A 23,075-nucleotide genomic window follows, 5' to 3' on the forward strand; every position below is an offset into this window, starting at 1 on the left:
GCGGCACAAGCCCTGGGCAGTAAAAAGCAAGTAAACACTCTAATTTTAAAATTGCACTGTAAAGCACTTTCAAAATAGTTGAGCTTCATCTCAGACCCGAATTTACTTCTCAAATCCGTTCTCGAGGACCCCTCTATCCTGATTCGTGTCCTGGTCTACCCGGAGCCGTTTTCTGAAATTGTACCGCATAGTTTATTGCGAAGCCTGAGTGGGTGGGTCCACGCGCACACCCGACTCCGGCCAGGACGCCGATGCCTGAGCTCCGCGTCGGGCGCCTGGATCTTCGTTCCGCTCCCTCGGCCCGGCCTCGTCACAAATCCCAGTTTGAAAGAAAACTTCAAGCGGCCGAAATGAACCTCCCCTCACCGCTCCAATTCTTCCTTCCCAGCCGGCTGAAAACGTGAGATTTATTATGGCCTGGGGTGGAGGGAGCGACCTGGGGTCGCCGTGGCACTCTCGGAAGCGGGTTACCTGGTCCCGCTTTGGGGGCGGGGTTCGCCATCTGGGGGCCGCAGGGCCGGGGGCGACGCGGCCGGGCGCGCGGGTGGGCGCGAGGGAGTGCGCGCGTCGCGGAGCCGCCGGGCAGCACTTGTCCTGTAATCGATTGCCGAGCGCGCCGAGCGGCCCAGAGCGCAGACACGCGCACACGCGCCCTCGCCAGCCCGCGCGCACACGCACACACACATACATACACACAAACACACACACACATACACACACAGACGCACCCGCACTGGCGCCCAGGCCCCGCACACACGCATACACACGCGCGCGCGCGCACGCACGTCCGCCTGCCCGCGCCCCGGGCCCCGCCGCCAGCCGCCGCCAGCCCGCCCTCCGCCCGCGGGCGTCTGCGCGAGCCCGGCCGGCGGGGGAGATGTGCTCGGGCTCCGGCGGATCGGTTTCTCGGGGTTTGACCAGCTGTCCCGGGCTAACCCTGCTCCTCGCTGAAGATGGAGGAAGTAAAAACAGGATTACCCTTAGCTACAGATCCACTGCCTTAGTTTCCACCACCAACTGCAGTGCACAAACACACGTTAGGCACAGGAAAGAAAGAAAGAGAGAGGATACACTAACAGTAAACACAAACAAAAGGGTGATGGGATTATTTTACTGCATGCACTGCTGAGGTAAATCTCCGCTTGGCTTTTGCGTGGTGAAGAACAGCTCTTGTTTTATTTGTCTTCTGATTCATAGATTATATATAAATATGTGTATCTGATTTGCAGGGGGGGAGTGTTTTCAAAGTTAAGTGTAATTATATAGCGTCTCGTTTTGCACTGTGATGTGATCAAATGACTTGTTGCTGTTAACCAGTAATAATGATAATATAGATATTTTTCTCTGGGCGGGATGGATTGTGGTTATGATTAGGATAATGATTTCTGTAAAGGGACGCTCAGGGAATCGGGTTGAAGATGATGTCTTCTGCCTTAATTTATCGTCCCCTTCTTGTAATCTGTTTCGGGGATGTTAATCGATTAATCAGTTTTCATCTCTGTAGCTGTCATGGATTTTGACTTGTTTTGCTTTGTTTTAACTTGAATTCCAAGAAAGATTGAGTAGCCTGGAATAAATTGCAGCTGTCCTGATAGAAGGTAATATCCAGATCCTGTTGGAATTTTTTAAAAAGCAAAAAACCTGGTATGACACATGTGAAAAGGCAGCAGTTAAATCACTTTGACAGGTTCTAGTATGGGCGAAAGAGATGGAATTAAGATTTAATTTTTTTTTCTTTTTCTTTTTCTTTCTTTCTTTCTTTCTTTCTTTTTTTTTTTTTTTTTTTTTTTTTTTTTTTTTCCAAGGGCGAAAAACAGTCCTGTGAAGTTGGCCTAGGTTCCTTGCTGGGTTCGGCCTGACTGTCCCTCCCCTCTTACTCCCCCCCCCCCCCCCACCTTTTCTTTCAGTTTTCTTGTCTTAGCTTTTGGTCGATTCTTAAGGAACCGGTGGATCAAGTTTTTTCTCTTCTTGTTAATCGCATTGCTGGAGCACTGACTGACCTCTCTCTCTCTTTCTCTCTCTCTCTCCCTCTTTTTTTTCTCCTCTTTCCTGAAAGTACGTGGTGCCATTCCTGAGTGACTTTTCCTACTAGACCATCCCAAGGGGACGAGGGGGAGGGGTAGAAGGAGGAGGAGGAGGAGGAGGAGGAGGAGGAGGAGAGGGGGGGTGTTCCTTCTCTCTCATTTCTTGGTTTTGTTTATCAGCCGATCTGTTTGCAGGATTTGGGCTCGGAATGACCCACCTGTAAAGTGCTTTTCCTTCCTCCTCGCCTTGAACTCTGCAGGGGGCTTGGCTTGGAGGGGGCCAGGGAGGGAAAGAGAGAGGGGGAAACACAAAAACTTCTTTCTTTCTTTCTCCGTTTATCTTCAGCCCGACATTGTCACCTCCTCTTTGAGGGGTTAGAAGAAGCTGAGATCTCCCGACAGAGCTGGAAATGGTGATGAATCTTTTTTAATCAAAGGACAATTTCTTTTGTATGTACATTTCGTTTCTCTTTCTCCTTTTCTTTTTCTTTCTCTCCTCTGAGGGTTAATAACCATTTCATTGATGGGGCAGACTTCTTTCGCTTCTCTCTGACGTTTCTTTCTTTTTAATATGTGTGTGTTAAATGTGTACATTTTTAAAGAGATAAACTCATTTGTAAAATATCCGAAGAAACTGCTCCCCTTTTAAACTTTACGGATGCCTTTCTTGAAAACCTTATGTAATCATAATTTGAAAGAATTTGATAACAGTACAGCAGGTTGAAATTTAAGTGCTATGTAGTGACTGAGTTGGGAATTTGATCTGACTATTCCATAAAGAAAGAAAGAAAAGTTTTTTTTTGGGGGGGGGGGGGGGGGGGGGGGGTGGTGAAGAAGGGGAGGGGAGGGAGAAGGGAAGTGGTTTTGGAGACAAGAAGTGAAGCTGCCTGTTTTCCAGTAAGTAATGGAGAAATTCCAGGAGCCAGGGCTAAATATACTTGGCGATCAATACAGAAATGGCTCATTGTGAATAATTTAGCTGCTGGTGCAGAGAGAGTTTTGAAACTAAAGGCAAAAAGGACCAGAGCCAAAGGAAAAAAAAAATAAGTAAAAATCTCCTCAGGACATGTCAATTCTTTAAACTTTTTCCTTCAAAGAATACAGTTAGCTTATCGATCTTCTCATTATGTGAAATCAAAGCTAGGGGGTGTCATCTCATACAATTTACTTTTGTTTCTGAGAATTAACTTCTTGTTTTGTGTCATTGGTGCATGGAAATAATTCCCCAAACTTTAAAAAAGTGATTCCCTTCCTGAGAGCAAAAAGTTTATGAAATTTTCAAAATCAGAATCTATTAAGTTGGCTTGGCATTTGTATCCAACCATGGTCTGGCAGGAAATTAAGGTTACATTGAACAGGTGCTTCCACAGAACTTAGTGTAGGCTAAAATGTCAATACAAGTCTGGGAGTAAGGTAACTGCTGCAGAAACCTTCCAGACACACTTGGGCACTAAATTTTTGTTTTGTTTTGTTTTGTTATGTTTGTCCTCCCTCCTCCCTCTTAGAACATGATGAACCAACTTGCAACAATTGTGAATAGAGCTATCTGTATACCAGGGAAGTCCTCAAACTGCAGTGTGATTATGGGAAGTAGTGACTGGTAAAATACTTCTATCCCAGTTAAAGCTGGCACATTTGAGGTGTACCCTCTTGTTTTCTTTCTTTAAGTAAATTCTGATTAAGAGAGTCATTCCTTTCTTGCTACAGCCCATCTCACAGCACACTTATCTTTCCTATCCTATCTCCAGCAGGAATCAGATCATTTGCAGAAAGAGTTCACTGACTTGCAAATGAGCACATACAGTACACTGTAGTATGTTTCTTGGGCACAGGTTGCAGCAGCACCAACATGGGCTAATTGCTTGGAGCTTCAAATAAGTTAAGCATTTAATGGCAGATACTGAAAGGGATCATTGTGTAAAGGGTATAATCTTTTGTATTGCAGCACTGCACTTTGACTATGGAAACAGAGGCTATTGATGGCTATATAACGTGTAAGTATTCATTTTCATTAATTTGTTATTGGTAATAAAGTTACATTTGTGTTTCTAGTATTTTATTTTCTGAACTATTGTTTGTCAAGAATTCTATACTCTTATTTTCTATCTGTTCACAATTTCACCTTTAAATGAGTTGGAGAAAATAACAGCACAGAAGCAAAACGAAGGAAATATAGAAATACACTTTATTCATGATAACATTTTAATCAGTAGTAAGTAGCTTAGCAGATCAACACTTTTCTACTGGGGTTTTTCATTTACTTTAAGTTTAGAATGTCAGGTTACATATATGTCTACTAATATGGCATGTGCTAAATATTTACTACTTTGTAACCTAATTTTTCACACACATAATGTGAAAGCTCCTTAAGTTGACCTTTTTTTAGGAAACTTTCCTTTTAAACATCAAACTCTCCGATAGTATTTTGGAAAAATGCTCATTATAAATGCTCTATGCTTAATGGTTAAATTAGGTGTTCAAAGAAAATTTAGTTTTTCAACTGAAAAATACTTTAGAAATTGACTATTCCACTTGCTCGTGTTTTACAGTTAAGAATACTGTGATAATCAGATTTTGTAGTTTTTTTATTGTGGGCTGGTCATGGCTTTTCCTCATTTCATTCATTTGCTATATATTTCTAAATTATATTTCCTTATAGTTTCTTTTAAGGCAGAAATGGATTACATTAAAATTTCAAAGCTGTGCATGCCTCTGCATGTATGAAGCAAAGTTGGTGATTAGATTTTATGTGACAATGAACAGAGACCAAAAGATTTTATTTTGTGAAAGCAGGTGACAATGAGCTTTCACCTGAAAGGGAGCACTCCACTATGGCAATTGACCTCACCTCAAGCACACCCAATGGACAGCACGCCTCACCAAGTCACATGACAAGCAGTAAGTCTTCATTTTATGATTTTTTTTTTCCTATTTCTCTAGCGACACACTTGAATTTGTTAGGTCTTTGGGGTCCTCTCACATTGTGGTGTAGCTGCTGCTATAGATTTTGCTAAAGAAAGAACAACACAGATTTATTCCTGTCCATTCTAGTATCATAAAACATGAGCCTGCTTACTAGTCTGACCTATCCCAAGGTGGCATTTGGGAGCTGGTGCTTACCTGTATCAGGTAAGAAATGTTAGACTTTGCTGGTTATTGTTTTGACTTGCCAGGTTTGTGACTAGATTTGTTGTTGTTGTTGGATAAAAGAATATGGAAACAAGTCACTTCCAAAGGACTCTTCACAGTAGAAAAATGAAATGATTTTACCATTGCCTTGGTGTAAAGCTAATCCATCAGTGGTAGAATCGCAATGTTACTTTTTTTTTTTTTTAATATGTGAAAGTTTCTCCTCTAAAGCATTGGAAGTGAAGTGTAATGGAAAATTTATGGATCTGATTTAAATCCATTTCTCCAACAAAATGAAAGCGTTTTGTTTTAGACTATCCAGGGAAGAACTGTGAACGTTAGGAAGGATGTTTTGAACTTGTAGGAATAGACCGTTTGGGCCACTATTTTTGATAGAGTCATTCATTGATGTAGTAAACATTGTTTTTGTGTAATAAAAGAGCAACTTGTATGCTGTCCGTGACAGAAGACAAAATACTTCATTAAGAATATGGCTTGTTTTCTCTTAATTATAATGTTTTATCAGTTTAGTTATTAGGTGCAAATGCTCTATTACGCCTTAAACGTAATTTGACATCTTATGTTTCCCTTATACTTTTGTATGTGTTATATTCTTGTGTAGAAAGGACATCTGGCTTATATGTAAATATAACTTAATTTGAAAGTTTTCTATTTGGGTGATGTGTGAAGGAAAGGAAATTTTTTCCCTTTTTTTTTTAAAACAAAGATTTAATAACTGAAGGAAACTGAATCAGCTACTAAATTATGAATATATTTTCAAGTTAATTCTGATTATGCAGAGAGAACGAATTTTCCTTTCCAGTTTCCTCTTATAGTTCTCAAAACTTGAGGTTATTATAAAACTACTGGTTTTGTAAATAGTAAAGACTTCTGAATTATAAGTAAAAGTATATAGAGTACTGTTGAATACATTTTGCAGTTCATTAACTTGAAGTGATCTTAGTTATTGGCTTGAAATTTTGATTGAACTATGTGAATTTACTTACATAAAAGTTATCTTTTTATTACTGGGAAGCATTTCCCAGAATATTTCGTTCTGGAAGCAGTCTTTGAAATTCGTTTGTCATGTAGAAAGAAAAACTAATAGTGAGTGAGTGAATGTATGTTAAATTATAGTGTTAATCTTTTGTAATGCATCTTGTAGCATTTATTTATTTTTTGGCTAGTTGGCTATAATCTAACAAAAGTTGTACTACTATTACAGTGCAGGTAATACAATTTTTATATTTTAACATTTAATGTTATTAGTTCCTTGGTAGAATAGATTTTTATTTCTCTGATAATTTTTGTTTCATTTCCTAAAGAGTAAAGATAGATTGATACGAAAATTTCTGTTAGCTTAATATTTAGCTGTCAGCTTTAGAAACTTTAGAAACTTTGAATAATCATAGACTCTTAGCTGTCATCCCCTGGCCACCACTAGGATATCAGCAGGAAAATACTTGTTAATTGGCTGCTTTATTTGTGAATTTGATTCTGGTTTTACAAGTACTCTTCAAAAAAGCAGTTCATCCGTTTATTTTAAGTAAACATCGCAGAGTGTGGGTATGATCAGTTTGAACAAATAAGAACTATGCTTTTAACATTTGAGCTTTTCTCACCCAACAACAGTAAAATTATGTGGTAAAGAGTTCCCCCCCCCCCACCCACCCACCCAAACTTACTAGCCCGTGGCAATCCCATGTTAATACAATCTTTGGCTAAGCTGCACATGTTTTCGTGTTGTTTTCCAAAGAGTTGCAGGTTAAATATTTGGCTCTCACTTCAGAGCTGTGTGTTGCATCCTTTATGTAGCCTCTATTTACAGTATCTAGGTTACCCACTTAGGTGTTAGATGGAGAAGATACCCATTTTTCCTTTCTGTTAGATCTAGGAGAATATCAGCATTTTAGATTGCCAAGGCAAATAGTGGTGAAGAGGGACTCTTGTCTCTTACTTAGAACAAGAGACCTAAAATCGGTCACTCAGATGTTTTTCTGTGATTTGGAATAGTTTTTGTGTGTGTGGGGCCTGTCAGATCACTTGTGTCTGAGATGACCAGTTTTCCTGAATCCTTTTAAATGCAATTGTTGAACTTTATCAAATAAGAATAGCTTATTTATTTTCTGTAATTTTTTTTTTATGTCTTCGAATATACTTACTGAAGGGCTGTTGCATCCAAAAACAATTGCGATTTTGATTGAAAGTGTTCAAGCCCAAAGTAATGGGACTACCTTTGTGACAGAATAAGATAACCTTCAGTAGCAGCAAGGAGAGGACAGGACTATATGTGTAAGAGGAAGAAAGTTATTTTAAAGCCGCTTAGAAAAAAAAATTAAAAGAATTAAAACCTTTGATTTTTTTAAAAAATAAAATAACATTCTGGCAATAAAGTATCAATAACCAGTGATAGCCCATTTACTTTGGTATTAGGAAAGTGATCAGTTTTAGCACAAAGTACTAGTCCTTAATTTAGGTTATTTGATGACCGTTCTAAGATGAAGGGTGTCTGTACAACTTGCTGCCAGTTATTGTATAAAAAATAATGACAGCAGCTATCATTATTTGACAGTGCTAGAAACGAGCATCGGCAACTTGGGGGAAAACTAAAAATGTTATGATGTCTGACAGTTTGGGGTTTTAAAATTTAGCACGTAAGATAATCTTAAAAATTGAGGGGCGATATGGATCTTACCATTTTACAGTAGCTACTTCCTATGTTTTAGAATGAATTTTCTTAGAGAATTTTAGACTTTTTCTTCTGGAATAAGATCTCTTTGATAAAGAAGATGGGCATTGTTGCCTGAGATCATTAGTGTGCATATTGAGTCTGCTGACAATCTTCAGTGTCAGGGATGACAGTATATGCCTTGATGGCTACTGGAAATACACAGTGTTAAGTGATTTTAAAAATAGAATCTGAAAGTTAAGAATGTGCAACAGACAACTCAGACAGAACAATATAAAAATAATCCATATTGTATTTTGGCCTTTGTGATTCCTTCTGTTTCTGGGTTAGCTCCTCTCCAGTTCTTGCATAGTTGCTTCCATATCGGTTTCAAACTGCTCTATGTATACGTGCTGCCGACTATTTAAAACAAAATTTAAGGTTCAAAAATTTGTAACCTTACACGTTTTATCTTCTACTTTTATAATGCCAATAAGTAGATTTCCCTTGGAGGTAGTTAATGGTATGAAAATACATTGTGACACAGATTTTGTTTCTATTGCTTTAAAACTTTTTACGTGGATCACCTTTGCCGTCAATACTATTTACCAGTCAGTTTGATGGCCAGGTGGCATGTGTGGAATTGGAAGAAGTAGTAATTCTAGTTTTACAAGACTCTGACCAATAATCAGGTCAGGGAATCTAGTTTATTCTTTTCAGAGTGCTTCACATTCATTTTATTTTTTCTTAGCTAGTTTCCATTTTTAGAGCCTAGTGAAGCAGAAGTGTATTATGATTTCCATTTTTCTTACGTAGAAATGGAGGTCTGAAGAAATCAGTTGGCCTTTTAGGTCCCTTAACAGAAGGATGGAGTTGTCAGGATTGGGACATAAAACTGTGATTTTACCTTGTGGGTTAGTTACATCACTTAACTGATATCTCTTTATAATGTTATTATCTCAGGGTGCCTGCCATGTCCAATACTGATTCATGTTTTGGTGACAAAACTGTATTATAGAAGTAGAGGAAGGTTATTATGAAGGTAGAGTGATATCAGATGCTCTCATGCACTTTGAAAAATATTGTTTAGGGGCGCCTGGGTGGCTCAGTCGGTTGAGCGGCCGACTTCGGCTCAGGTCATGATCTCACGGTCCGTGAGTTCAAGCCCTGCGTCGGGCTCTGTGCTGACGGCTCGGAGCCTGGAGCCTGTTTCGGATTCTGTGTCTCCCTCTCTCTGACTCTCCCCCGTTCATGCTCTGTCTCTCTCTGTCTCAAAAATAAATAAACGTTAAAAAAAAAAAAAAATTTAAAACCTTCCCCCCATTCTCCAAAGCCCACATAAAAAAAAATATATATATATATTGTTTATATTATGGGACTGACCAGCTTTCTGAATTGTCTTCTGTGGCTTTGTTTGGCAGTCACTCTTGGTTGGATTTCCATGGGATATACACCCTAATATAACACCAGATGGGCTTGATGTAAGAACTCACTCTGTGCTGAATTATTGTACTTAGATGCGTATGTGTGTATATACATATATATATATCCATCCAGCATACATTTAGTTTTTTACTAGTCTGGAAATGAAGAGAAAAGTGTGATTTTATTTCCTTTTTTAAAAAAAGTTTAAGGGCACCTGGGTGGCTCAGTCGGTTGAGCGTCTGACTTCGGCTCAGGTCATGATCTCATGGTTCGTGAATTCAAGCCCCGCATCAGGCTCTGTGCTGACAGCTCAGAGCCTGGAGCCTGCTTCAGATTCTGTGTCTCCCTCTCTCTCTGCCCCTGTCCTGCTCACACTCTGTCTCTGTCTCTGTCTCTTAAGAAGTGAATAAACATTATGGGGCGCCTGGGTGGCGCAGTCGGTTGAGCGTCCGACTTCAGCCAGGTCAAGATCTCGCGGTCCTTGAGTTCGAGCCCCGCGTCAGGCTCTGGGCTGATGGCTCGGAGCCTGGAGCCTGTTTCCGATTCTGTGTCTCCCTCTCTCTCTGCCCCTCCCCCGTTCATGCTCTGTCTCTCTCTGTCCCAAAAATAAAAAACGTTGAAAAAAAAAAAAAGAAGTGAATAAACATTAAAAAACATATATACATTAAAAAATTTTTTAAAAAAAGTTTATTTTGAGAGAGAGAGCAGGGAGGGGCAGAAAGAGAGGAAAGAATCTCAAGGAGGCTCCTCACTGTCAGCACAGAGCCCAGTGAGGGGCTGCATCTTATGAACCCTGAGATCATGAGCTGAACTGAAATCAAGAGTAGGACTCTTGACCGAGCTACCCAGGCGCCCCAAGTTTGATTTTATTTCTTTACACCTATCAGAGGTAAGTATCATGGTTATGAACTAAACCAAAAGGAAAAAAAGAAACTATAGGAAGTATGTATGTGTAGGGAATTAACAGTAAAAATGCTGTATATTTTTATTTGCCCCTCATTTCCCCCTCCTGGCAGTTTTAGACTGCTTCAATATAAGCATAAAAGTCTGTCTTCAACAAACAAATCAACTTATTATACAAGTATTATCCTTATTGCCTCTGTCTTTTTCCAAATCTGTCTTCCCTACTGGAAGTACGTTTTGTTTTTTTTTAATGTAACATGATTTATTAGGTTCTTTTGGGAGTCTTCCTTCAAGCTGTAATGAATTGAGATTTCTGGGTCCCATGCTCTTTTCTCCTAACTTTAAATATTGATATATTTTGATCTTATGATGTTCTGAACAATTAATAGCAGGGCGACAGTCATCAACTTAGGTGGAATGTGTTGGGTTTTCTTTGATTTTTTTCCCTTTATATCTGTTTGGATCAAATATATTTATGGACCTGGTAGTATTTTCCTTTTGGAATTAATCAAGACTCAGAATGTCTATGCTTTGAAATAGGTAAGAAGTATTTGGGAACTATATATCCCTTATGATAAATGTTTACACTGGAGTGAGGAAAGGACGGAGAGCATAATTTATTGAATATATATAGGATGCCCAACACTATGCTAGATACATCCATATTATTTCACTTAGTCTCCATAACAGCTCTGTGAGGGAAGTAATTCTTCCACTTTATAATTACAGAAAACTGAGACACAGAAGCAATAGATTGTAAGTGTTTAAAAATACAGGCTTTGGAGTTATACATGCCTGTGTTAGAATTCCCACTTGCTGTGTGACCTTAGATGTGTTACTTCATGTCTCTGAGCTTCAGTTTCCTTATCTGTAGAACAGGGATAAGCCATACCTACTTCAGTGGACCGCTGTGAGGTTTAAATGAAGTAATACGTACAAAATACTTGCACAGTTGCTGGTGTATGCTTAGATGCAATAAATAATCACTGCTGCTATCACTCAGAAGAGTCTTTGCTTTATCATCGATCAGTGACTCATAATAAAAAGAGTTTGTTTTCAAATCCATTTCTGTTTGAAATTCAGATCATTTGCTCTTTCCTTTTTATTATGTACATCCATGGAACAGAGACAGAGTTTCTAAGAATTCAGGGTAAAAATTGAAGAAAAGAATTTCTATTATTTAAAGCATGTGTGAAGATTTTGGTTAACAAAGAAGTAGAATTTGTGTGTTGGAAATTCTTTTTATTGGGTTTCAGTGTTCCTGGCTACAGCTTTATGTTTTTGGTTATATGTAACGAAAATCATTGCTTACCTTTGGTGCTTCAAGGATACCAGTCATTAAGAATGGAAAAAGAAAAAGTTCCTTTGATAGAGAAACCTATCTATATATATAATCAATTCTTTCTTAGAAGGTCTGCATCTAGGGGTACCTGGGTGGCTCATTCATTTGAACATGCAACTTTGGATTGGGTCATCATCTCACAGTTCATGAATTCGAGCCCTGCATTGGACTCTGTGCTGAGACTGCAGAGCCTAGAGCCTGTTTTGGGTTCTGTGTCTCCCTGTCTCTCTCTCTCTGCCCCTCCCCTGCTCATGCTCTGTTTCTCTTTCTCTCAAAAAATAAATAAATATTTAAAAAAATTAAAAAGAAGATCTGCATCTAAAATTTCACCTCCTTTGATGCTTCTGGTGGTACCATAAATTCTTATTTGGTGGTACCTAATCACATTGTAGGCCTGATTGTTGCTAATTGTGCGTTTGGGGATAATAGTTACTTGTTTCACTTTTGAAGTAAGCTTAAAACGTATGATTATCAGTTCTAGGCATTTGCTATGTTGCTGTATTATTCTAATTGATTAATTCAGCAAGTTTATAAGCTACCTTTTATGCATCAGGCACTGCAAGGCAAATCCGGAGGTGAATAGTACACTGTTCTCCAGGAGCTCACATTCTAGTTTGAAAGACGTTTAAGCAGAGCATTATACTGTGGTATGCTCAGTGTTCTGATTGTTATGTGGAATGAAAGGTGGTACTAGTTCAGAAAGTCTTCCTAGAAGGCCGCTTGAGCTGAGACTTATCAAAGGAAGAGGATTTAGGAGAGAAGTGGAAGGCTTTTTCAGTAAATGAAGTATCCACCGTGAGAGCTGAGAAATAGCATGGCATGTTCTGGAAAATAAAAGCAGGTTAGTATTTCTAGAGTGTGAGGTTGGTGCCCAGGATTTGAGGCCACAGATGACTCTGCACAATTAATCAGGCAAGATGAAGGAATATCTTGTATAAGAGAAATTTTGGATTTCATTTTCAAGGGAGCCAAGGCTTTTAACAAAGCAGATGACTTCTGTCTTTTGATTGACATGGATCACACTGGCTGTATTGTGGGGAAAAAAAGATTGTGGATGAGGACCTGTCTAGATGCAGGGGTATTTTTAACAGCTATTGCAATGGTTGAGTGAGAAGTTGTGAGAGCTGGTGATAGTGGGGACAAAAAGGAAGAAAAGGATTTGGGAAATATTTCATAGCTCAAAGTGGATTGGACTTGGATAGTAGGATTAAGGAGAGAAGGAAGTTCATGATGGTGACTCCTAGATTATTGGATAAATGGTAGTAGGTTCCATTAGGGAGGATAGGAAATACTGGAGAGGTTTCCAGGAAAAGATTTAGTTTAGTTTAATTCTGGATCCAGAGAGTTTGAAGCACATGTAGGATTTGGAAGAAGATAGCAATCAGGCATATGGACAGATTATACTGGAAATCTCATAGGTAGCTTGTGATTTTGTTATTTGCTACTGTATTACTTGAACAGTAGTTTAGTATTTTGAAAAAATTATTCCACGAGTCAGTCCCAGCATTTGATCAGTGATTTTATTTTCCTACTTGCCCTGTTAAGTCAAAATTCTATATTGAAATGTATGAATACAGGTTTTAATGAACTCTCTCTGCTTAATGGAGTCTTCTTATGCTAGTCTCAGAATTTGGATTAGTTGAAGCGATTGACTCACCGATTTTTAAACAAAATATGCTGGCCCTTCTCTTTAAGTTTTTGTGGTATATTTAGTATCATATCTATTAGGGTTATTTATATTTAAAAATCATAAATTTAATGTATACCATATACTCCAGTGCTTCTACTGTAATGATTTGTCTTTACTCTGTAACCTGTTTCTTTATAAATATATAATATTTATAAATATAATTTATATAATTATATAATAATATATATAATTAAAATAGATGAGGAATGATTTGTTAGCTCCTGGCCAGTTCTGCCACATTGATAGATGGATATTTAGTATTTTTGTCCAGGGCTTTTTTTTTTTAAACTTTAAGATAAATATACATACATGATACATATTATTTGAAAATGGTTTAGTACCTATTTAACTTGTTTTTAAGTTTATAATACTGTGCCTGTTGGGGTAAAATTACCTAGGATGTGATATGGAAAACATCTTAATTAATTTATTTATTATCTCAAAATATCCATAATAGAACTCCATCTTAAAAATGTAAGCTTTGATTACCTGAGACACCATAGAATTCCAAATGAATGTTAATGATGGAAATACTTCATCTGAGATTTCCTGTATATGGAGATTCAGAACTCTCTAGAGAGATATTTTTCATCTTTCAATCATTGATCCAGTAAACATTTATTAAGGAGTTACTTTGTGTGATGCACTGCTGATGCTGGGGCACAAAAAATATGTTAAGAGTTTTGTAGAGAGGGATATTGTCTTTCAGGTTCCAAATGAATCCGTATTTTATTTGAGACATTAATAATCCTATTGCATTTAGAAGCAAATAAGTGTGGTATACTTACTGTGAGTTATATCCATTATAAATGAATGAATTGCTTCTCACCTTTTACCACCAAGAGTTGTTCAAAAGTATATAAATTTGAAGATGCACAGTGAAACAGCAATGAAAATGCAACAAGCTTTCAAGTAGGTTCCCAAAGGTTAACATTTCCCCAAGAAATTTTTTATGATGCAAGATTTGGCCATAAGCCTTACAAGTTCTGAAACTTGATTGGCAGCACACTTAGAGTGGATTCAGATCTCCGGATTGACTTATATAAACAAGTTTATAAAATTGATATTTAAAATCAGAAGGCCAATTTATGTCTGTACATTGATTAAAAATAAAACAAACAAAAAACCCCAACCAAATAATAGAGGATCTGGATGACTCCATTTGGCTTGACCAGAACATTTTGTTCTTGTGAACTGACCTATAGGGGTGATCAGCAAAGGTCACTTGGTAAGCAAAGAATCTGAAGAAAAGGAGTTAGTTATATAATTCAAATGTTTAATGGCTTTAGACTAAGAGAGTCTAATATGTTCAGCATCACGATAGAGATAGCATTGCCATTTGGGTCATTATGGTTAAGTCCATTGTCTAATTTCTTCTTCTCTGGATGGACATGGATTTAGATTGCATAGATATAGGTTCAGCCAAAATACTTGTAGGAGTTATTTTTTTTCTCAGCTTCCTTGGCTAAATCCTCCGGATTCAGTCTTTAACTCATGTTATTACGTGTAATCAGGTTACAACCAATTTTGCTAGCCTAGGTTGGATTCATTTTCTTCAGTGTAATTTTACATTCCTGATTTAGATTTGTTGATTGTTGATTTCATAGCTTAACTCTAAAAATAATCTTATAATGTATACAAGGATACTCCAACTACTATTACCTTAAATTCAAACTTCTATTTTCTCTTCACAGAAACGTTGATAGGTGATATGGTCAGCAATTTAAGACGTCTTAAAATCAGTTTTTTTGTTTGTTTGTTTGTTTTTGAGAGAGAGAGTGAGAGCAGAGAGCACGAGCTGGGGAGGGACAGTGGGAGAGGGAAAGAGAAGAGAATCTTAGGCAGGCTCCATGCCTTGTGAGGAGCCCAACAGGGGACTCAACACAGGGCTCAACATGAGGCTGTATATGGCTCCAACTCATGACTGAAATCAAGAGGAGGGCCCTTAACTGACTGAGCCACCTAGGTGCCCCTTAAAGTTTTAAATGAAGATGGGAGATAGCACTGCCACCTGAGAAGGACACCTTAAGTTAGTTGGGGAACTAGAAGTTCTCTTAGTTTATAGGTCAAGAGGAACAAATACTACACCAGTTTCATGAAATCATTGTAGTAGTCTGATGATAGCAAATGAGATTTTATACAAAAGTACGGTATTTTAGTTTAGCTAATAAGGAAGGCTATCTTAATTACTGGATGTGAATTTGAGAATATTTGTCAAAGCATACAGCTTTATTTGGGGGCCAGACATTGATTACAGAAATGCTACTCATAGATTTTCCAGATGTGAATCTTCGAGGAAAATGACCATGCCCTATCTCTTCATTCTCTAGTAGTTATTTGTTGAATTAAGGAAATACTTATGATTATATTCAATATATATATTTAAGTAATGTGTTTCTGACCTATTTGAGGAAGTTTGAAAAGTTAAATTTTTAGGTATTGAAATAATTCTGAAATCCTAACTTGTGATTTTGTCTGTTTGGGAATGTGTTGTTTTTAACCGTGTCTCACTCTAAAAAAAGATTTTGTAATCTTAATGTTTTTGTTTAATGTTCATTTTTGAGAGAGAGAGGGAGAGAGAAAGAACACATATAAGCGGGAGAAGGGTAGAGACAGAGGGAGACAGAAAATCCTAAGCAGGCTCCACACTGTGTCAGTGAGAACCCCTATGTGGGGCTCAAACCCATGAACCTTGAGATCATGACCTGAGCTGAGATGCTCAACCAACTGAGCCACCCAGGCCCCCCCACCCCCAAAATTTTGTAATCTTCAGATCAGCCCCTAAAAGATGGTTTTTGAGATTCTAAACAGCTTTTAAGTTTTCTAATTCTATACAATCATGTTCAGTGGAATCAAGTGAATGTAAATGTTTCCATGAATATTCTCTGGTCACCATAATCATCTTCATTACTATTATCTTTATATAGCACATTTAGAGTTTACAGATTGAATTCCACATACTTATAATTTTGAAATCAGTTCTCTACCACTTATTTAAAACTAATTTTAGTGGCATGTACAAAATGAAATGCTTCAATTAACTTTTCTTATGCACTCCAGATATTTTGTGGAGCATATAATTAATCAGTGTAAAGTCACGTTCTAATAAATTAACATTCTGAGTGTCTACACCTTTGACATTTTTGTCATTGCTCTCTTATTATCATGGAAGTTATAGTTCTTATTACACCTCATTGTATCAACCCTACCTTCTTACTAAGATACAGCATGCAGGACTTGGTCATCTTTTGAAGTGCTAGGATGCTGCATTGCTCTGTTTCTGTTGAATTAGCTTTAAGAATTTCTGGTTGAGTTCTAAAGAGGTGCCATTCATTTCTTCTACAACAATATGAATTTTTTCTTGTGGTGATTTTCATAAAGATCCTTGTTTAAAAAATAAACATTATAACCAATCATACCTGGTCATTTTTAGGTATTGCTTTAAAATCCAAACACTTTAAAAACTGATTCTAATATAGTATTTTGAAATATGAAATGAATTCTATTCTAATGCTGAATGTTTGCAAAATATTTGAAAGCAGTAATAGATATTGTGTGGACATAACTGCAAACTAGAAAAAGGAATATATTTTCTGGGAGTCTGCTGTTTTTAAACTCTCAAAATATGAATTACACACCACGATCTGTCTGAACTATGACACATTAATGACCTAACGACAGTTTTTGGATTCAGTTTTTTGGAAACAAAAACAGACAAAAAAGAAACCTCTTTCTGTGCCCCCCCCCAAAAAAACACAATTTAAAATAAATTATTTTTACATAAATTGTTATTACAGTAAGGCTCTTTGCATAAAAAAAAAACATTTTTATGACTTTGAGTAGTTTTAGTTGGCCCCAAAGTTTTGAGTACAATAGCTGGTAATGAATTTGAAGAGATAATATTTTTTCAGCAAATCAGAGAAGCTTTCATTAACTAAACAATTGCTGCCATACAACTGTATGTACAAGAATGTGCCATATATGTTTTAAAAGCATATGTGTGTTTATGTGCGCATTTGTATATGTGCATACATGTGAATGCAAAGAATAAGGACAAGAAAGAATTATCACACTATTGATAGAATTCATTTTGGAGTCTGGGAGAGTAAATGGGGCATTTTATCATTTATTCCAAATAGTTCTGCATTATTTGGATTTTTCACAAAAGATCTTTTACTTGTGTAATTAAAAAACACCCTAATTCAGTCAGACATCTTCTCAAACAAAAAGTCTGAAACTTTTCTGTAAGAACCAATGATAGCTCTGATCACATGGATTTAACTTTGAAATTTCAATGATGTTATACAGTAATGAAAATAGACTATTGCCATTAATGATAAATACTGAAGTCAGGGGTATTCTCATATACAAATGGTGTCTTCAGACTCCTTCAATACCATTTTAGATTTAGTCTTAGTATAAGGTATTTTCTTAATTGCTATAATACAGTGGAATTTCCAAATAAAGTAATATATGCTGCATTTTTTTTTATGAGTGATATTCATTCATACCATGAGATACTGAAGTAATATACATATCAGTGTACTTCCAGAAATGGTAAGGAGACATAGCATTATGATACCAAAATAAATCTGAGTGGAGTAAGTTATCCCCTCCCTCCTGTAAGGGCACCTGGGTGGCTCAGTGGGTTAAGTGTCGGACTCTTGCTTTTATAGCTCAATTCATGATCTCACGGTCATGAGATGAGACCGAACCCTGTGTAGGGAGCTGCGCTGAGCGAGGAGCTTGCTTAAGATTCTCTCTCTCTCTCTCTCTCTCTCCCTCTCTCCCTCTCTCCCTCTCTCCCTCTCTCCCTCTCTCCCTCTCTCCCTCTCCCCCTCTCTCCCTCTCCCTCTCCTTCTCCTTCTCCCTCTCCTTCTCCCTCTCCTTCTCCCTCTCCTTCTCCCTCTCCTTCTCCCTCTCCCTCTTCTCTGCCCTGGTCCTCTATTGACACTCTTTCCCTCTAAAGAAAAAAAAAAAAAAAAAAAAAAGGCTGTAACCTGTATATGATGACAATCATGTTTACTTTTTAAAAAGTGCCTTAGTCTCTTTTTCATGTTCATCAGTTTATTTTTTAAAGTTTTAAAATATTTTTAAATGTTCATTGATTTTTGAGACAGAGAGAAAAAAAAAGAATGAGTGGGGGAGGGGCAGAGAGAGAGGGGGGTCAGAGGGTCCCAAGTGGGCTCTGCACTGACAGCAGAGAGCCTGATGTGGGGCTCGAACTCATGAACCACGAGATCATGACCTGAGCCGAAGTCTGACGTTCAACAGACTGAGCCGCCCAGGCGCCCCTCATGTTCATCAATTTAAAACTCCATTGAGTATTGCTAACTTTTATATTAAATCTTTTAAGGATACACTGTTTTTGGCAAGACAGCTGTGGTATGTTACTAATGGGAGTAGAACCTGTGAAAATAACTTCAATTATATGAACGGGAAGAGCAGAGGTGTGAAGTATAAGGGAACTAAAAAACCAGCTAGCTCAAGAAGAAAGAAAGAATAAATGTGGTGAGTGCAGCAGTGAGGGGTAAGCCACAGAATCCACTAGAGTTCCTGGATCTACCAGAGAGAGGAATAGGACAAAAGAAAAATAGTATCTTTCCTTCCTTTTTTTCTTCTTTCAGAAAGTATAAAGAATTTATTTATGAACTAATTAAAGAAATTACCTGTTTGAATGATGAAGAATGGGCAATAAGGTTGGAATGGTTTCTGGTAGAAGATGAATGATAAATATTGAGATTCAATAGAAAGACGTTTACTTCTTCAGATATCTGAAAGCCAGGCAGTAGGAGATGGGGTGGTTAGAATAACTGGAGTACTCTGGGTATCATTCTAGAAAGATGGGTAGATGGAAGCAGTGAAGTTGTTAGCACCTATAGTAGGTTGCTTGCTATCATAAACAGTGGTATTACTTATGGTCACTTTGGACTAGTCTGTTTCTTTTATCTTTTGCAAAAGTGACTGTGTAATAAATATACTGTGTGTGAGAGGTACCCTAATTGGTTGTATTTCTGAATTATCACCAATACAGTAAACTTTGGTCTTGTCCCTCAGCTGCCTTTTTATTTCACTTCAGTGGGAAAGGGGTTAGGGAGTTAGAGAAAGCCATAGTCCTGACAGAAACAGTAAGAACTTTCTCTGCTTTTTTTTTTTTTTTTTTCCCTCTTGGGAGGTGGCAATGAGGAAGGAACTTGATATTGAGCAGATGAGATGGGGTTTTGCATCCAGTTTTTGTTCTCTGATCTGTTGTTTTTCCATTTTCCTCCTGAAGTATCTAAGACACAAGCACTGAGTGTTTTAAAAGACTTTCTTGAGACCATACTCTGTCAGAGACTTAGAATTCCCAGGTTGGCTTTTACCCACTGGAATACTCTTCTAAAATTAACCTGGTGATAATACTGCAGTAAAAATTTATCAGACATGAGACGAACTTTACACATGTATTATTGTTGAATGAAAAGTTTGCTAAGCTCATAAATAATAAAAACAAGATCAGGGTATATGTTTAACTTGCTTAAGAAAACTGTTTTTAAGCCTATTAAAAGTAACATTTTATTTTTAAGATACTTTACACTATTTGAAATGCTTTCACATCTAACGTACAATGTGCTCATTAAAACTTGAACTTAAATATTTATTTAAGCAGTCCCTGAGGAATTTACTCTTCCTGGCAGTACTTAAGCATTTTATTACTAGAAAATAATAAGCATATATATTTTTTAAATTACAGGATTAAATGAATTTTCCCTTCCCCTTCCTCCATAGTGTAAAAAACTGAGTCCTGGTATTGTATGTCAGATCTGTGACCCCTAGGCAGATATTTCATGTCTTGGCATCTCAGTTTGTAAAACAGGGACATTAATATCTGCCTTGTCAGAGGAGTGGCGAGCATTAGGAATAATATACATAAAGTCTCCAGAATGGTGACTGTCACATGGTAAGTAAACCAGAATGGTAGGTATTATTTTGTTAGATACAAAGAATATAAGAAAAAACTTGAATCAAATAGCTAAGAAATAGACTCCACAAACATGTTATATTAAATAGTCTTCTACGAAGGATATGCTTTTACACCAACAACTGTAATAATAGTAAAAAAAAAAAAAGAGTGAAAAGCATTGCCAATAAAACACAAGATATCTGCATCAATGACTAGATATTTTCATTCCTCATCTGAGTGCTGTCAGTCCTTGTTTGAAAAGAAACGTCTGTGCAGATATGAGGCAATTATTAATTCTGTTGTATTCAAATCAATTACTAAAGAAATGAAACTAAAATTACCTAATTAAAGCGAATCACAAATAAACCTGCTCTGTTTGTGAGGGATATAATTGAAATGGTAATTGCGCAGTAGTGGTAATGCATTTCATTTGAGGACGGCAGTTCAGAAGATGCATTTGAGGCAGGACTTGACTGTCCGGTGTGCCCTCCTCTTGACCTGGCCCAGAGTGATCTGTTAGCAGGGACTTGTTTACTTATTTACTGGATATATTGGTGAGTGAGTTCCCAGTATGGTTCTGAAATTTCATAAATTCCATACTCATGGTGCTCTGTGTCCTATATCATAACACATCACCCTGTTGTGTATCTGGGATTCTCAGCTGTGTATCAGACCCTTCTAATGGCCATTTTCCCCCTTTTATCTTGTGAGCAATCAGGGAGAAAAGTGGATATTCTTTTAAAAAGATTTTATAGGGCGCCTGGGTGGCTCAGTCGGTTAAGCGTCCGACTGCAGCTCAGGTCACGATCTCACAGTCTGTGAGTTCAAGCCCCACGTCAGGCTCTGGGCTGATGGCTCAGAGCCTGGAGCCTGCTTCTGATTCTGTGTCTCCCTCTCTCTCTGACCCTCCCCCGTTCATGCTTTGTCTCTCTCTGTCTCAAAAATAAATAAACTTAAAAAAAATAAAAACAAAAGATTTTATAGCAGAGTACATATAAACAGACTACTCATAGGTCATTTGGTTAAAAGGTGCAGAAATCTTTATAAATCCCAATGAGATCATTTAAAGATACATATTTTGTTTTTCATGTCCAAGTTTAGCTTTTCTTGGGTCAGGGTTACTGTTAGTATAGTGACAGTGTAATCAGTCTTTCAAACCAAATGATCTTTTTTTTTTTTTTTAAGTTTATTTATTTTGAGAGAAAGAGAGTGAGCATAGCCTGTGTGCAAGTGTGGGAGGGGCAGAGAGAGAGGAAGAGAGAGAATCCCAAGCAGGGTCCATGCTGTCAGCGCAGAGCCAGAAGTGGGGCTTGAACTCACAAATGATGAGATCGTGACCAGAGCCGAAATCAAGAACTGAGCTACCCAGGTGCCCCTCAAGCTAAATGATCCTTTTTATTCAGGAGTAATTTCTTCTTTAAAAACTAGGAAGCCTCAGGGCATCCTGGTGGCTCAGTAGGTTAAGTGTCCAGCTTCGGCTCAGGTCATGATCTCAAGGTTCGTGCATTCGAACCTTGGGGCAGGATCTGTGCTGCCAGCCTGGAGCCTGCTTCGCATTCTGTGTTTCCCCTGCTCTCTGCCCCTTTCTGGCTCCTGCTCTGTCTCTCTCGTCTCTCTCAAGCAAACATTAAAAAAAATTTAAAAAAAAAGTAGGGAGCCTTTATCACTTCCTATCTTGTTTTACCTTTACTCCCTTATTTGTGTTCATCTTATCTCCCCTGTGTAACTGGAATCTCCTTGAGGGTAGGGGAAATGACTGTAATCTCTTGCCAAAGGATAGCAGACAGAGATGAACAGGCTTGAATTTATATTATTGGCTGTGCTGTGTGTTAGTCTTCACTTCCTCATTTATAAATGAGGGAAAGTTAATGCTTGTCTCTTGGGGTTATTGTGAGGATTAATAAAATAACTTTAGTTAAAGCTTCTATCTGTCACACTGCCTAACAGATTTCAAGAAATAATTCAAGAAATATTAGTTACTGTTTTCTATAGAAGCTAGCTAGCACAGTGCCTTATACATAGAAGTCTCTCAATTAAGAAAGTTGCCTGTTAATTTAAATATATTATGAGTTAATATGTGTTGCTTATCTGACTGGATACATTAGAGACAGATCTCAATTATTCTTGTAAGTTATCACCACAGGTTTGGACACTTAAGCACTATCTGTGATGAGGATATCAGTGACTAAATCACCCAGCTAGTCTTTTTACCCACGGAGCAGTTTTAAAATAAATGGTCTAAAGTTAGCACTAGCTTACTCTCTTCTCAACACACATTCAAGCAGAATACTGCAGAATACTACATTGGAGTAAAAGTTTCAAGTACTTACTTAAAAGTTTCACATGGCTTCATAAAATTACATGTTTTCAGGCCAGTGTCACTCTCTAGAATGTAGAGATAGGTGTTTTTTTTTTTTTGGTTTTTTTTTTGACGTTTATTTATTTAATTTGAGAGAGAGAGAGAGAGTGTGTGTGTGTGTGTGTGTGTGTATGCGTGCACACACACAAGAGAGAGAGGGAGAGAGAATCCCAAATGACTCCACGCTTGCTTGCATAGAACCCGATGCAGGGCTCGAACTAATGAACCATAAGAGCATGACCTGAGTCAAAATCAAGAGTCAGACACTTACCTGACTGAACCATCCAGGTGTCCCTAGAAATAGGTTTTATAAAAGACTTTAAAAGACCTGTAGAGAATCTTGACTTTATTTACATATATGTGAAAGTATATATTGCATATACATATATTTATATTCATATAAATAAGCATTATATGTATGTCTAATTTATGTGTATGTGTATATATGTAAATATATGTGTATATATGAGTGTATGTATATCTGTGTAGTTATATATATATTCATACATATGTATATGTGTGTGTGTGTATATATATATAAAGAAATGAAATTCACCTGGAGACATTTTGATTATTTGTTGGTATTATTTAG

General features: G+C 37.5%; 1 protein-coding gene across 9 annotated transcripts in view; it reads left to right on the top strand.

Annotated features, from left to right (window-relative positions):
• Positions 1 to 311: 311 nt before the first annotated feature.
• Positions 312 to 23,075, top strand: part of IKZF2 (IKAROS family zinc finger 2) — a 162,442-nt gene continuing 139,678 nt past the window's right edge. For 2 of the 9 annotated variants that reach the window (XM_049614976.1, XM_049614984.1), the window contains exons 1-3: positions 1,849 to 2,437; positions 3,970 to 4,018; positions 4,818 to 4,922. In XM_049614976.1, the coding sequence (XP_049470933.1) occupies positions 2,435 to 2,437; positions 3,970 to 4,018; positions 4,818 to 4,922 (157 nt within the window). In that variant the 5' untranslated portion in view covers positions 1,849 to 2,434. Of the gene's footprint in view, positions 401 to 650; positions 1,131 to 1,848; positions 2,475 to 3,969; positions 4,019 to 4,817; positions 4,923 to 23,075 lie in introns of those variants that run through there. The other 7 variants (XM_049614981.1, XM_049614978.1, XM_049614980.1 and 4 more) reach the window with 7 other exon arrangements.

This window comes from Panthera uncia, assembly GCF_023721935.1.
Source record: "Panthera uncia isolate 11264 chromosome C1 unlocalized genomic scaffold, Puncia_PCG_1.0 HiC_scaffold_3, whole genome shotgun sequence".
In the NCBI taxonomy this organism is placed as follows: domain Eukaryota; kingdom Metazoa; phylum Chordata; class Mammalia; order Carnivora; family Felidae; genus Panthera; species Panthera uncia.